Here is a 16,532-nt window from a genome sequence, read left to right on the forward strand (position 1 = left end):
GGCATCAGAGACTTATCAACACCTTTCAAAACCAATTACATCTAAATTTTATCAAATCATTTAACCATAAAAACACAATATGCAGCATTTTCAAGCTTTATTCCATTGAGCAAAATTGTGGATGGTAAACCTGTTTTTACTTAGTATGTACATGTTTGATTGTTATAAACAACCTGTTTCAAATAGAAATAAACATTGTCTCCTTGCTCAATGAATGATTTAATAAGGTTACCTAAACACTTCTTGATACTTTAAAATCAAACTAAACGTTCTGTATACCTTAAAATTCCATGAACATATACCTGTACTGTAGGTAAACACCTGTATACCTGTACTGTAGGTACAAATACCTGTATACCTGTACTGTAAGTACAAATACCTGTATACCTGTACTGTAGGTAGAAACACCTGTACACCAGTAATGTATGTAGAAACACATGTACTGTAGGTACAAACACCTGTACACCTGTACTGTAGGTACAAATACCTGTATACCTGTACTGTAGGTACAAACACCTGTATACCTGTACTGTAGGTACAAACACCTGTATACCTGTAATGTAGGTAAACACCTGTATACCTGTACTGTAGGTACAAATACCTGTATACCTGTACTGTAGGTACAAACACCTGTACACCTGTAATGTATGTAGAAACACATGTACTATAGGTAGAAACACATGTACTGTAGGTACAAACACCTGTACTACTGTACTGTAGGTACAAACACCTGTATACCTGTACTGTAGGTACAAACACCTGTATACCTGTACTGTAGGTACAAACACCTGTACACCTGTACTGTAGGTACAAACACCTCTATACCTGTATTGTAGGTACAAACACCTGTACACCTGTACTGTAGGTACAAACACCTGTATACCTGTACTGTAGGTACACACACCTGTATACCTGTACTGTAGGTACAAACACCTCTATACCTGTACTGAATGTACAGTTTTCATTTTCCATTTGCTAAAATGCAAAATATACCTTTGAAAGTGTGTTTTGTGAATAGAACCTTTGGCAAGGACTTCTATCAAAATGGTGAATGTGTATCTCCCCTTACAACTTTAATCTTGTGATTCTAGAGGAAACTTGTATCAGGCATGTTTTCTATCAAAACAGAAGTTCTAAGGGTATTTTTCTATGATTTGCTGGTATTCAGTGCGTCCTGACTGGGGTCACCAGGAAGACCAAGCACCTGCTCCTACCTCTGTTTCTCACAAGATTTTGGTTTCAATCATTGTGACCCCACCCATCAAAATCCACCTTGAGTCGTTTAAGTTCATGTTCAAATTCACCAAACCTGCTTGTACATTCAGCTCTTCACAAAAAAGCAAAATTTCAACAAGTTCATTTTCACGTTAAGATGACTTTTCTTCACCAATAAAACTGAATTAAATGTCAACTGATACCTGTCAGTGTTTTCAAGGGCTGAACGACAATGAAAGTAAGACAGATATATTCTGTCTCTTCCCCTAAATTACCACTGCAGGGGACTTGACCATGACAAATAGAATGACCCCGGCTTTGTGAACTCAACACTCTGCTACTCTTAAAATGAAAGTAGCCCCAAATTGGTTAAATTGTTAGACATCATTATAGGTATTTATCTTGAATTCATACAATAATAAAAAGAAAACAAGCATGAAAAACACATAATTTCTCCTTTTTATAAAATGTATACATTTATGAGATGAGTGAGTTTAGTACTGTGATAATTATACAGATAGCTTAAGTCACTTGTGGTGTGGTGTTGCGTAAAATTAACCAAATAATGATTTCTTTTGAAAAATGTCCCGATCTCTTTAAAGGGAAAGGAGAGGAGGTATTGAAAGGCTAAACGGAGCGAAATTACGCCTATGTCCTTGTACCTGTTTTGAAAACTATATAAAGAGAACACTTTTTAATAAGGAACTTAAAATGTATTAAAATGGGCACCAAGGACACAATCACCTTATTTTGAATCAAACCAAAAGTGAAAGTAAAATCTTTGAAAAACAAACACAAAAGTACTTGAAAGTATAAGTTTTACATATATCGTTACTGTCCAGAAGATTTCAAAGTTTTACCAGATGGAAATGTTACATGGAATGTTTCCCCGTATTACATGGATTGTTTCCCTGCAGAGTTTGTCAACGTGAACATTAAAAAGCGTGTTGTCAGATTTAAGAGACACATAAGTGTCGAGTGCTTCAAACTTTACAACTTCAAATGTAATATCAAGTTCTATGTGAGGAAAAAAGAAACTTTTCTAATTACAAATAATGAGTAATGCAATCCTTATTGCTCGAAAATTGCAGAAAAGAAAAAAAAAATCAATTAAGAGATAAAAAAAAATAAATCTGAGTTGTAAAATGTGAATATCTTTCATTAACACTGATTAATACTACATAAGCGTCTGTCAGAAATTGGTAATGGAGCAGACCCAATCAATTTGTGTTAGGGGTATATAAAATGCACTTTTCATCCGATCACATTTAAAACATTTCAATAGGAGATAGATCACTTTGACACTCTGGTCTTGTGCCTGTAAATCATTCCATACAAAGAAACGAAGGTAAAATCAAAATTGGCACTTGAAGATTTTCGTAAAAAAGACCTGAGGCATCATTAGCACTCACCATGGTGTGCAGTTACAGACATACTAACAGAATCGTAACGTATAATCCTTATCTGGTTCTGTCATCTTGGTTTTTTGACAGGATCATATACAATAATGTCCGGGAATTAATGGGATAAAAAAATGCCTTTTTAAATGGTTTTTATCTAAAAAATTCTCATTTGTGTCAGCTTATAACGTAAGTGAATATAATTCTACTTCCTGCGAAGTTGATACCGTCATTCAAAACAAACGTGAATAGAAACCAAGAAAATTGAAATTATTTCTTATTCTGTAAAGACAATATCTAAACCAAATTAAACATCAATTGGTAGAAAGAATCTTTCCGTAAGTCTGCAAATAAGCTTTCAAAGCACACTTCAGCTTTATTTTCTCCCCAATCTAACAAATAACACAGTAGTTATAATCTTCAGTATCTAATGGAAGGTATGACTAGTTGGCTCTGCAAAAGTTCAGAGGTTACAACAAGGCAAAATAAAATGGAGGACCAAGAATAGTGTTGGTATAAGATCGAAACAAATGGCTTAAGACAATCACTAGCCAGAAATTCCAAGTAATGATAAATTGGAGAAAAATTAGAAATAGAAAATATCACACAGATTACAATTTTCTAGCACTGTATGAAGTTTTATCTCCTTATCTAAACTGACCATCTTTTTAACTTCCAAGGGAGGTAATTTTATAGATATTTTAGGAAATTTTACAAAAGAGATGCATTCTTGCAAATAGCAGAAAATAAAATCAATGATGACTTTGTTGTATTTTCTTTCAACCAGGGGTCACCGAATAGCAGACGGTTATTTAATAGATTTTATCAGATGGTCAGAATAGACAGAATAAAACAGAATGAACACAAAAGAATCAAAATATGCTTACATTATTTGATTGGCTCTGTGACGGTTTGAGTGTGAGGTTGCGAGGGAGGGAGGCTTGAGCTCGATTCTGGCACACGCGTTCACATGCACGGTCGTGGACAATGTAGACGCAGAATTCCTCAAACTCATCCTCCTTCAGGTTGCCTGCATCCCATCCTTCCTCCATGTCTGAAACGTAAAAATGCAATTAAATAAAATATTCTATAATCAAGGAAATATCAATTTCTTCATCAGCTGCTTAAAAACAATTACATTTTATGTAGATATTAATTTTAAGTGGCGACATACCTGCGAATGTTTGTTATCGCTTTCTCATATGTAACGGGATTGCAGAAGGATATAAGAAACACTTTCATAAAATAGGTAGATTTTCTCAGCTTTACTTACATCCTTACGTCATCCAAAAGGGTTATAAACTAATTCTAAAAATTTCTACGATAGAACCAACAGATTTTTGTCAACGGGATGACAAAATTACTTCACATCCGTACGGAGCAACATCGATATATAGAAATATATTTATTAATAGAATAAGAAAAGCAGTTCTGAAAGTTGGATGTGAGAAAGTTGCGGGTCAGATAGAACATTATAGTCAATGATTTTCCTTGAAATTTAAAACATGTTTTAAGTGTATCGTTCATCCTTAGACCGGCTTTTATGACTATTTGATAGGCTTGTTTCCATTTCTGCTAATAAAACATTTCCGTGATTTGAACAAGATTGAGATATATCTGTCCATCTTTTGTGTGCATCTCTATCTGGGTTATACATTATGAATGAAAAATATGTCTCAGTAGCAAATCTTTCAGGCCATACTAATAGGTTTTTAAATGAATGGATAAATTTGTACAAATTTGAAAATCCTTGGAATAATCCCACATGAAGCTTTACGCTCATGAGGAATGAGAATAAGAAAACAAGACCCCAAACTTTCAAAGAAAAAAGTACTATCACTCGGAGAGATCTGTGACGAGGTAAGAGCCATTCTCCAGGACGTACAGCTAGCTATACAATAAAGATAAGTCTAGCTGATCTGCTAGAACTTTGAAGTGGGAGAGGAGAAGATGAAAAGAGTGGGATTTTTCTGTTTGATGCACATGGTGCCTATCTCCTACAATTCCTGCCGAGCAGAAAAGTGGCCGGCTATCTTCATAAGCAAACACTTTCAAACAAACAAGCAAATATAGGCTTGCAACATCGAAACATTCAAGTACGGGTACGACTTTATCTTATCGCTGTGGACAACGCCACCTTCCCCGGTTGTGGTATCCTTTGGACTTTCCACAGCATCTTCACCTGACAATATCAAATCAGAAAGGAGAAAAATAGCTCCAGTCAAGGGGGTCAGTACTTGGCATTTATCAGCAAAAGCACAATTTTTCATTCACTATCTTTTGCACCTCCTAGGGAGAGGTCCAAAGAACGCCCGGTTTCCCTGGGAATCCTGCGGACTTCTGTTCAAGTTGTTACGGGGATAAGTATAAGGGCAAATAATCCTCAATGGCCACAAACACTCCGGTTACCTAGGGCAATGACACTTCAAGGTCGAACCACATGATCTGTTTTGTTTCTAAACAAAAACTACTGTGTGATTTATTTGTCAAATTTGAACAGCAAATATCGACAATTTTTCTTTATTCATTTACACATTTCTTTCAAATCAAAATGATGATTTCTGATACATATTGGTTCAATTTAATCTAAAACAACAAAGTCCTGTAGTTATTACCTACTGAATGAGAAATATCCTTATCACCAAAATCTGGCGCCGAGATTCTCAAGTATAAAATGTTGAAAACAAGAAAAGTTGAATAAATTAAATAAAAAAATATTGCACTATTATTCATCTCATCTCATTAGCAAGTTCATAAGCAGAAGTTTGTCAAATGTTTTAGACACATTTCAAGGAAAATCACAAAAAAAATTTAAAATATTCATTAAAAACTATTCACCAAGACCCACAAGAGCCTAGGCTTAAAGTACACTCACTGTTACTGTATGCAGTTTCACAATCTGACGGACATGCTCTCGTAAGTTCTAAAGAAAATAATCTGATAGTCCTATTATAAACATCCAATATCAGATGGTTGTATATTTAACATCTTTAACTACCTTATAAAACTTTTAAATTCAAATGCAGAATGATGTATACATTTCAAAATAGCTACCAAAAAAAAAAATGTTTAAGGAAATATAACTTGATGAAATCTCTAATCCTGTTACTTGCATTTTTAAACAGTACATGGTAGCACTGAAGAAAAAAAACCAAGTGAATGTTAGATATTTTACAAATGTATACATTTCACATTCAGTTTTCATAAATTGTCGCTGGTTACAGTTAAGAGGTGAAGAGACTAAGACTGGTGACTTAGCAGCTGATACGCATGGCTCCGTAAGATTACTACATATCCTACACTGTCTGTGTGGAGCCTTCGTGGGGCTAGCACACGGCTTGCCTGCTCCGCAAGATTGCGGGCTGACAAAACCTCGCAGGCGGCCTTCAGTGGGTGAACAGGAAGCACAAATGCCGTGGTGATGAGGAGGGCTGATAACTCCCTCACACCATGCTGGGGGAAAAGCCAATAGGATGTACCAATAATATTTATGATAAAAATGATGTTTTTATTTCAATTTTTCTACTTGATTTGTTTCATCCCCCTGTTTCTTTCAATGAAGCGTTGATAACCATGTCAATGTGATATCTGCTCTGATTCCGGCCAATTCTACAACTTAATCTCAAGGGTTAATTAACTATTTATTACACCTCCATAGTGAAGTTGAATTACTATGTTTTTAAATCACTGAACCCTTTCAGGGGGGGGGGGGGGGGTGTTTTTTTAAATGTAACATCTAAAAATCATTATAAAATTTTCTCATTCTACAAAATATGTGTTTTTTATTTTGTAAAACTACCATTGTTATTTTAATCAGCTATAATTATTTCAGTACCATATTTTGTTGCAAAAACATATCTAAAAGTTACTTACATTAAAATTTGTTGCATTATTTATTTTCAAAGTGGTCATTAATAAGTAAAAAGTTAGAGACATTATAATCAGCAGCTGTACTTGTAATTCTGTGCCTCATCTCACAGCCACAGCAGGTCAGTATAAAAACCCCTAATACAGCATATAGTCAGTATAGAAAAATCAATACTGCATATATTCAGTATTGGAAGCTCAATACAGCAGGTATTCAATATAGAAAACTCAATACAGCATATATTCAGTATAGGAAACTCAATACAGCATGTATTCAGTATAGAAAACCTAATACAGCTTATCAGTATTGGAAGCTCAATACAGCAGGTATTCAGTAAAGAAAACCTAATACAGCTTATTATCAGTATAGGAAGCTCAATACAGCAGGTATTCAGTATAGAAAACCTAATACAGCTTATTATCAGTATAGGAAACTCAATACAGCAGGTATTCAGTATAGAAACTCATTACAGCATATATTCAGTATAGGACACTCTATAAAGCATGTTTTCAGTAAAGCAAACCTAAAACATACAGCAGATATTCAGTATAGAAAACTCAATACAGCAGATATTCAGTATAGAAAACTCAATACAGCAGATATTTAGTACTAAGATGCACTACATTACATTTAAGTCATTACACCTAAAAGCCTTATTTCAGGGCTGATCATTAATATTTTCCGAGAAGAAAATGACATTTTTACGCTAAATGACAAATCAATTGGTTATCAGCATACGCCCAGGTAATTACTGTTTACATGGACTTACACAATGCTGCCGACTTTAGACATGAAACGATAGATTTAGCACCAAATTGGGTGAACACAAGAAATATCACCAGGTATTGGCAACAGATTTTTGAAAGTAATTCATCAATGATGAAAGGCATGTTTTACCTATTGTTATAACAAAAGACGTACTATTCAATTTGAGCAAACAGCTTAGCTCGGAGATAAAAAAACTTCTTTATAAACACAAAACAAATAGAAAACTAAATGATAAGTCAATTCCATATCAACTCTTCCCATCGCATTAAAGAGGAAAATTGAAAAAGAACAAATGGCGATAATAAAGACATTTAACGTTGATGTAGAAATGAAGAAAAAATCTATAGCAACCCTGGCTTTGTATTGGTAATGGATAACATCAGTTTGCACCATATATGGTGGGGAACCTCGTGTCACAGATTGGCGTACAATTAGCTTTTCATTAATCATTGACATGCTTGTAACAGATGGAATAAAACATGGAAAACAAACATTTCTTCACATTTCCGTTTCAATTAAATTTTGATTGTGTTTATGTTAATCATTATGTCAGGATTTTATCTTTTTGATAATTTGTTAACCTTTTTCTTACGTCACAAGTTAATTTTATTGATATTCTTAACACCTAGCTATTTATAAAATCAAAGTTCAATTCTTCTGTATATATCTACCTTTATAATTAATACAAGTTTACATATATATCTTCTTTTTAATAAGAATTTTTTATTTGCCTTTTAATATCTCATTATCATAATAAAGTTGTTTTTAACCGAAAGTTAAGGATGAGAAATAATTTCCTCAATACCATCTGCCAGCTTGAATTAGGAGTCGACCATCCTATCATTTTATGGTTTATCAATAATTACCATACGGTTGCATACCAACAATGGAAAACAAATATGTTGATGATACGGATATCAAAACACTTGAATGGTGGTCAATCTCTAGTGTCTGTGGTCAATCAGAAATACTTAAACACCACTACTGAGTCAGGTAGACACAATCAATTAACACTGCTGTTCATCGGAAAGTTGAACTTCAAAAATCATCTTTTCTAGTTAGTTAGTATTTTTGTTATGTCATTTTTCTTTAAACTTTCTTTTTTCAAATTTAAAAACAAAGATACGATCGTGCTAAGTTCTGTAAATTGAAGAAAAAATTATCATTTTATATTTCATACCTTTTGGTAAAGTTTTCCTTCTCCCTATACCATCCCAGTACTTCATGACTGGCAAATTTACACTCCGTGTGAGAGCTTCCACAGAAATCTTTAAAATGACTTTCAAATTCAATTTCTGATAAAGTTACTGAGTGTTCCAACTAAATTACTCATTTTACTTAATAAACTTTTTAACGCTTCATACATATATATATTTTTTATGATCTTTTTCTCAACATGCACCGACACATATTTTTAGAAGATTGCTTTCAATCGAAGCGATACAAAGTAATAATCATTAAAATTGAAAATAACCTTCGTTCTATTCACAGTTGTATCAAAAGTTTCCTTCAGACATCATTGAACATGATTTATTCTTGTTAGTTGCAATAAATATTTTACAGGTGTATCAGTTAATTAAGTAGCTATACTTTTCATCATGTCCTGTGTTTGAAAGTATAGATCTAATAAAGAAAGTCTTCTTGTCAGATCATGTCCAATCTCAAATACCAACAAATCACTCGTTAATCTTCAAAAATCACAGAAAAAATGAAGGTACATGTACTCATTTTATAGGAAAAATATCATAAATCTATTTAGAATGTGAGCCGGGAGAAATGTTACCCAGGCAGGCATGCAATTAGGATATATTCCCGACTTTACTTAGAATTAAGTGGCTATTAATCGGTATCATCTACCTGTGGTACGCTTTTCCAAACATTGATGAAATGAAAATATGGTAATGTTCGACTTGCTCCAAGTGGTATAATTGAAGGGTTAAAAGTTGTGTATTAAATAAAGTAAGATTTCTCAGCAAGTGTCTTAATTGATGTTAAAGAAAAAAAGAAAATTATGTAGTTAGTTAATATGACCCTAACAATCTTCTTCCCGGCTGTCACACAATAGGATGGGTTACAAGTTAGAACACAGTTGCTCAACACTGAAAACTTGTTACAGATCACTGTTCGGACATGTCTTAATTCTGCAACAATTGTCTAATTTAAAAGGAATCATATTTAAAATCAAACACAATTAACTTAACCATTAACCGTAAATACTGAGTTCTAGCTCGTATCTTGTCATCTCAATTTTCATTTATTTTTATTTCTCACTTGAACATTTTATTTGAAGAAACGTTTATGACATAATTGCTTTTAAAAGTAACAATATATATTTCAGCGGTCACGCTTCAGTGATAGCGGTGCTAAATTAACATCTTAACATGCTGTTGACTTCAGGATCTCGATAAATACACAAGGTAAACATGTATCAGGAAATGCTGTAAAAAATTGTTTGCTTTAAATGTTTAAGACATTTAAAAACGGACAGTTTTTATGAAAAAGAATATAAATGATAAGTTAATATACTGGCTTATTTGTACACCCATAATATTATTGTATGAGAGAAAATAGAAAGAATTGATTAGAAATAGAAAATAATAATATAATGAAATAGAAAATAATATTATAATGACTAATTATTTTAAGAATTTTTTGAAAAGAAAGCTGTTATTTAAATAATGAAATCAAATTATCTTTAAAAAAATAAGTATTTACTTACTGCCACATCCAGGTAATCTCAGCAACATGGTGATTTTCTTGTGTGAAAATTTTCAAAATATTGCCCGGTAATTGTAAACAATGCGAGCACCCCAGTAAGTGGGTGTAACAGTAACAGTGTCGCTGTGTACTCCTATCGGCTACCAGAACACATGGCTGTCGGTCTGACAGAAGTAAAATAAAGTGCACACCTTTCCTCCTCGCAGGACTTGGTTACAATGTGTGTAAATGACTCTAAACCAATTGTTTTCACTGAGAGCACTGATAAAGCCACATTGAGCCAGCCCCTCTGTTACACCTATTGATTTACCTGTAGGGTCAGTCTATAGTCTTCTACCTGGGAAAGATTAGGTTAGGGTGATGCTCCAGTACCCCGGGTAGGGTGACAGAGGAGTAGAGGGGGATCACACACAGTTACCTATCTATAGAATCATCTATATTTTCCCCACACCAACAATGTATAAGGTATTGATAGCATTAATGAGTCATTATCTAAATATCAACAACAGCTAACAATGCATTTAAAGTCTTCTGTTATGAAATACATTGAATGCAAAACAAATTCTTTAAATTTCATTTACCTAAGATTCACACACTAAAAAAGGAGGAAATATGTTCTTTTGTTTTAATTTCAAAGAAGGAAATTTTTAACAGAAAAAATTGAGAAGTTAAAACAACAGACATGAATATTTATGAGGGGGAGGGGAGGGGATGGTCTATATCCTGTCAGTCAGTGAAAATGGGATATTATCAGAACATTGAGTGATATGGGTCAGCAATGGACAGACTGAGGTTGGCTGCAGTGGCTGGCACCCTGCTGATTGGTCAGCCATCAGAATGCTTGGCTCTGATTAGTCAGTATCAGAGGCTGGCCACAGATATTGATTATCAGTGCCAGCAGCCTGTCTGGGCTGACTGCTATCTCTGCAATACACTGCTGCACACATACAAGCTCCAGAGGAGAACTATAAATTGTACATCACTGTCACGCTCTCTTTCTTATATATTTCATTTTTAACCTTTAAAACAAAATTATTTTTCCTATCAATTTTATTTTCAATTTTCAATTAATTTTATAAGGGTCCCACAACTTTTAACTTTATACTCATAGAAACATTATTCGACTTGGGTTGGGTTGATTAGGTAAGGATGCTATAAGAAAATATTTAAAGTAAACATTATACTTTTAAATGAAATTACATATTCTATTTCTGTATTAAAAATATATGTTTATAATCACATAAGCTACATGTAAATCTATCTATTCTTGATAAATCATGTACCCAAATATCCGAGAGATGATTTTTAAAACATGTGAGATCTATCGTATTGATTAACATAACGGATGGATACCTGCTACATGAAGTAGTAAAACGACGCCACCGGCTCAACGAGAGCAGTCTACCTACAAACACTTATGTAAAACTCTGCAGGAGGAAAAAGTTCTCTTTGAATTGTAAAGATTGAGATAGGGACACTAATTTTTTTCTGACCCCTCATATTAAAAGTCACTTCATCCCCACTCTGGGTAAGTCTCCCTGTAAGTTCTTGCTCCCCATGTGGGGATAAGCAGCTACTTAAGACAAACAAATTTCTCCGTGGAATCATTAATCCCTGACTTCATTAGTCGAATCTACTGAGCCCCAGATAAGTGAAGAAATTCACTGTTCGTGATAAGGCCGCTTTTTCTGACGACAAAATCCACATTTAGATGTTAATCAATCGAGTTTGTCTACAAATATATCCAACAGTTTCTAACAAATGACCCTGCTAGTCCCTTACTGTCAGGAGAAATGTCGGCCCTATCAGTTAATCATGTTTTTTTATGTTTCATTTATAACGAAATATTTCTAGTTCTAAAACAAGAGAAAATGTCTACAGCATTGTTAGTGTAAACTTTTAAATTCTCATTTATAAATTTAATTAGGTTTTCTTTATATATATAATATAATTATGAGAAAAAACACTAAAGGAGAGGATGTGATTTATTTTTATTTCATATTATCAAATTAATAGAGAAAAAAATATTACAGGAAAATGATTGTCTGTCATTTATGAATAGACATACTGTATAAAACTTAAAATCAAAAAAATAGATTATCTGAATATATTACTTTGCCCTCAAAAAGTTGAACTGGAGATAATTCTTTAGCATGAGATAATGAATCAGTCACTTTCGTCATTGTTTAGTTTTCACATTTCTGATATTGTTCCAAACATTTGTATAGGGCAGATTTGAACAGCTTTACAAGCAATGACAATAGCACTGGAGATGAAGCCATCCACCCGGCCAGGCATGTAACGCTACATAATGGAACACCTGTACACCAGGTAAAAATACAGGTAACATAAATAAGATCATCTCACCATCCATGAAAAACTCACTATCATCTTCATAATCAATCTACCACAGCATTGGACAAATCACATTGATCTTGCAGGACGTTATCTGTCCGTGTAAGCGGAAAGAAAATAGATCGTCCAGGATTACCTGTAGATAGCACAGGTAATACCTGTTCTATTTCTTGTTAAGGATTACAGATGAGCAGATAATGAGATGAAGCCAGAGAAATTAGGGGGATCAACTTTTGTTATGGGGAGAGAGCAGCGAAACTGGGGGAGGAGGATTTAACTGGATCTATAAACACAAAACTGCTGATTGTTGTTACAAAGCTGACACCTGTATTACCTGTCCGACTTTGATCTTTGATGTCAGAGTTAAGGATTCCCTTGTTTGGTCAGATAATAAAAGTTGTTTGGTTTGTTTAATACTTTTATTATTTTGATACACACATTGTTGATAATAGATTGGTATATCATTGAAAAAACAACATCTCCCTTTCTTAAAGCCCAGAATACTGATGAAAGGAATATACAGACAGACTGTTTGTTTTATATGGTTTCACTTTTCTTATTATAGCAAAACTTAATCCTATGAACAGATATTGAAATATTTTTTACAAATCTTAATGGAAAATTGTATTCTGACATGAAATTTGTCTTCAGCATTTGTAAATAAATAAACAGTTTATCATTTTAATTCCAGATATTTTATTCTTCAAAAACAAAGGAATTCAACTGCAGGCAAGGCCTATATAAACATTTTATTCAGAAATCTTCCATTACAGCAATGAAATAGACGGATAGTTCATACTGTAGTTTGGATGGGATTGTTTATCAAAAACAGTAAGACTATTTTGAGATGATGTGAATTGAAAATATTTGAATTTGAAGAGGGTAGAACTTTAACTGGATTGAAATAAAATATGGAATTGAATATGGGATTACATTTTCAAAATTCATTTTTCTTATTAGCTGTTGACTTTTTTATATCAAAATATTGACTATAGATAGACCGTCCATGCGTTGTTTAGGAGCATTATCTGTATCATAACGAGAAGGTTTACATGTCTACACCTGGGAGAGTGGTCTGATGTCTGATACACCTGATGTGTCCTAGACTGATCCCACTGGACTTTGAGTCAAATTACAATCTGATTCAGGTATATATGTACTGGCAGGTGTATACTACAGGTAATATACCTCTCTAAGACAACACTACCTCTGACGATGACATTTTGTTTGTAAAAATATTATGCTACTTTTCGTTGAAATTAAAACTAATATACTGTCATATACAGCAGTTATTGGGTTATAAAATTCTCTCCCAACAAAGTTTTGTATAAACAAGCTTCCCCCTCTCTAACCGGTAAAGTGGCAACTCAGCTTCATCTTCAAGCTTGGTCATTACAATACACAGTTTTCATTTACAGCTCGTAGTCAAAATAATTTATTTAATGGCACACAATTCCATTAAGTTGTTCACCAGGTATTTTGAGAGGATGCTCTCCATAAAAAAAGGCCTTTTATAAGAAGACATTTAATTAATTTGTTATGTATTTATAATTGACTTCCAGGTAATCTATTCAACGGTTCTGAATCTCTATCAGCATCAGAACTCAGGGATTACCTGTTTCACTTCTACACATTAGGCAGTACTTGATGAATGTTACACCCTAAATTTATCATCTGTAGCGGCAAACTTGTCAGCATTATGCAAGAACCCTATATTAACCAGAATGTGTCTGTAATTCATTATAAACTCATATCTCTAAAATGTCATTCATTTTCTTGACATATTGAGGAATATCTTCAGATACTGTAAAGTTTACTTAGTAAGTAAGCACACCTTAACAGAAATTGTAAAGTTTTTTTAATTTTAATTTTAACAAACCTTTAGAGATACTATAAAGATTTGTTTTACTTTAACCATCCCTTACCAAGTTTGTTGTTAGTACATTTGTAATGTTCACACCTTCATAAGAAAGCATCTTTTTCTTCATCATTTTGACTTTTAGATTTCATACCTGAGGTGAACAAAATCATCAGTGTTGAAGATGTTGATCACTTATAAGAGTTTATTTTTGTGATGAGGAGGGGTATATCACATTTGTGCAAAATTAAGGGAAATTCATGAAAAGTAATCTTAAATAATTGAAAACTTGCTGTTTCTAAACCCTTTTAATTGATATACATGACATCCCATTATAATCTATTCTAATTAAAAATCAACCACCTGCATTCTTTGAACAGGTGTATATACATTACATTAAGGTACACACACTAATCAACTGATCAACAGGTAAAATGTTCAATGTGACAGGTAAATCAGGTATATATCTCCCAAGGTGTTAATCAATAAGTAATCAAGTGATTAGCAGCCCAGGTAAGGGCCAACTTTCACCTGTAATACACAACCAATAGATCAATTAACAGGTAGTAAATAACTTGTCAACGGGCGAGATTTAATTAATCAACAGGTAATTTTATGACATGCATGGTTAAATCTCTTTAAATAGTGGAAGTAAAGTCACAGGTATTCAGTAATAGGTAAGGATATCTACCTGTCATTTGTCACAGGTGAATAGTATACACACAGGTAAACACACTACCAGCTGTTTAACTTATAATGCTGTACATACCCACTTAATTCAACAGTGGCGGATGCAGAGACCTATCTGGGCGGGGGTCCAAATTACCAGGGGGGGGGTCAAAGTGGGGGAAAATTAAGGAAAATGGTAAAAATACATGATTTTTAAAGAAACTTCTCAGGGTGGGGGGTTTCCTGAAGCACAAAAACCCCTCTGGATCCGCCACCGCATTAAGGATATATGTTATACTGTACAACATTTATCACCATTCCAAAAGAGCTTTATACTGTGACACTCTGAAACTGGTTGATGTATAAACAACACATTTGAAAGTTAATGCAGAAGTTTATGATGTTATATCATTCTGAATGAATAAATTTTATTAAAAGAAAAAGTTAATAATATGTATTAAGGGAGATAATTTTTAAAAACATAAATCCTAACAATATGTAAATCACCTATATCCTAAAGGATATATGTTACCTCGCATATTTTACAAGTGAAAAATAGTCCTATCAGGGAACATGTAACCTTAAGTCACCTTTCAAATCATGGAGATATTTAACAAGTATCTTAGAGTTGAACTCTTTCTGGAACTCTTTCATAGAGGAGATTTCAAACAGTATGGCAGCATTCATGCAGCCTTAATCTTAACAAGTGGAGATTTTAGTTAATCTAGATCTCTTGTGATAATGCAGAAAAAAACACTGATATAAAAATACTATTACTCACCCCCCCCCNCCCCCCCCCCCCCCCCCTTTTTTTTAATATGTTCGGAGAAACGTCTTGAATGTAAAAATTAAGTCCATATGTTGAGGAAATGTTCAGGAGATCAGTATTTTTTTTATAATTTTCTTACCTCATTTATCACACACATATAAACAGAAGGACTGAACCTACTGCTGCGACTCTGACAGTGAAACAAAATTTAGTCTTTTCTCCTCCTTTTCATTTGCTGGTCTCTGACTATAAATAAAATTATTTTTATTTGATACGTCTGTCTTTTTCTCTCAAATGCACTGTACAACATATCAAATTTAATTTTCACTTTTTCTCCGTTAATGTACTAGACAGTTTCAATACTCAAACTTCCTGCATTTGCATTTGATTTCCTTCTCTCTCCTAGATATTTGAATTATGCACCTCTTTAAGTACACTTTCTATGTGTAAGTCAACATTCTACAGCATGATTTCAATGTCAAAAGCCTAAGAATGGCCTCTTTGATCCTTTCTTGTAAAAACTACTCGCCGCCTAATTGATTGCCATACCGTTTGATGACATATCTGCAACTACAAATAATTTAAAATATCTTTTTTATTTAAAATGGATTGAAAACTTTCTCTTCTTCAAAACCAATTTCAATTTCAATTTTCATGTTTGCATAACAACAAGCAAAGTTAAGCTTACAATAGACACAGAACCTCTTTTGACGGTCTGCAAACAGTAATCTCTATCAGCTGAATGTTTGGATTGAAGTTTTTCGTCTAAAAAATTGTGTTTACTATGATGTTCTTTTCAATGTACCCTATAATTACAAAAAGTGACTTTGAATCTTTAAAGAGTTCTAACAATAGCAAATGTACTTTGGAAGATTATTTAGAGAAAAAAGTCAAAAAATCTTTTTGAAAATA

The 16,532-nt window shown here is 33.4% G+C and overlaps 1 protein-coding gene across 4 annotated transcripts in view; it reads right to left on the reverse strand.

Annotated features, from left to right (window-relative positions):
* Nucleotides 1-16,532, reverse strand: part of LOC110451528 (PR domain zinc finger protein 1-like) — a 57,470-nt gene that overhangs the window by 22,929 nt on the left and 18,009 nt on the right. For 2 of the 4 annotated variants that reach the window (XM_021499598.1, XM_021499597.1), the window contains exon 2: nt 3,503-3,669. In XM_021499598.1, coding sequence (XP_021355273.1) covers nt 3,503-3,669 — 167 coding nt within the window. Of the gene's footprint in view, nt 1-3,502; nt 3,670-8,431; nt 8,508-9,970; nt 10,210-16,532 lie in introns of those variants that run through there. The other 2 variants (XM_021499600.1, XM_021499599.1) reach the window with 2 other exon arrangements.

This window comes from Mizuhopecten yessoensis, unplaced genomic scaffold (assembly GCF_002113885.1).
Source record: "Mizuhopecten yessoensis strain PY_sf001 unplaced genomic scaffold, ASM211388v2 scaffold6135_1, whole genome shotgun sequence".
Taxonomy (NCBI): Eukaryota; Metazoa; Mollusca; class Bivalvia; order Pectinida; family Pectinidae; genus Mizuhopecten; species Mizuhopecten yessoensis.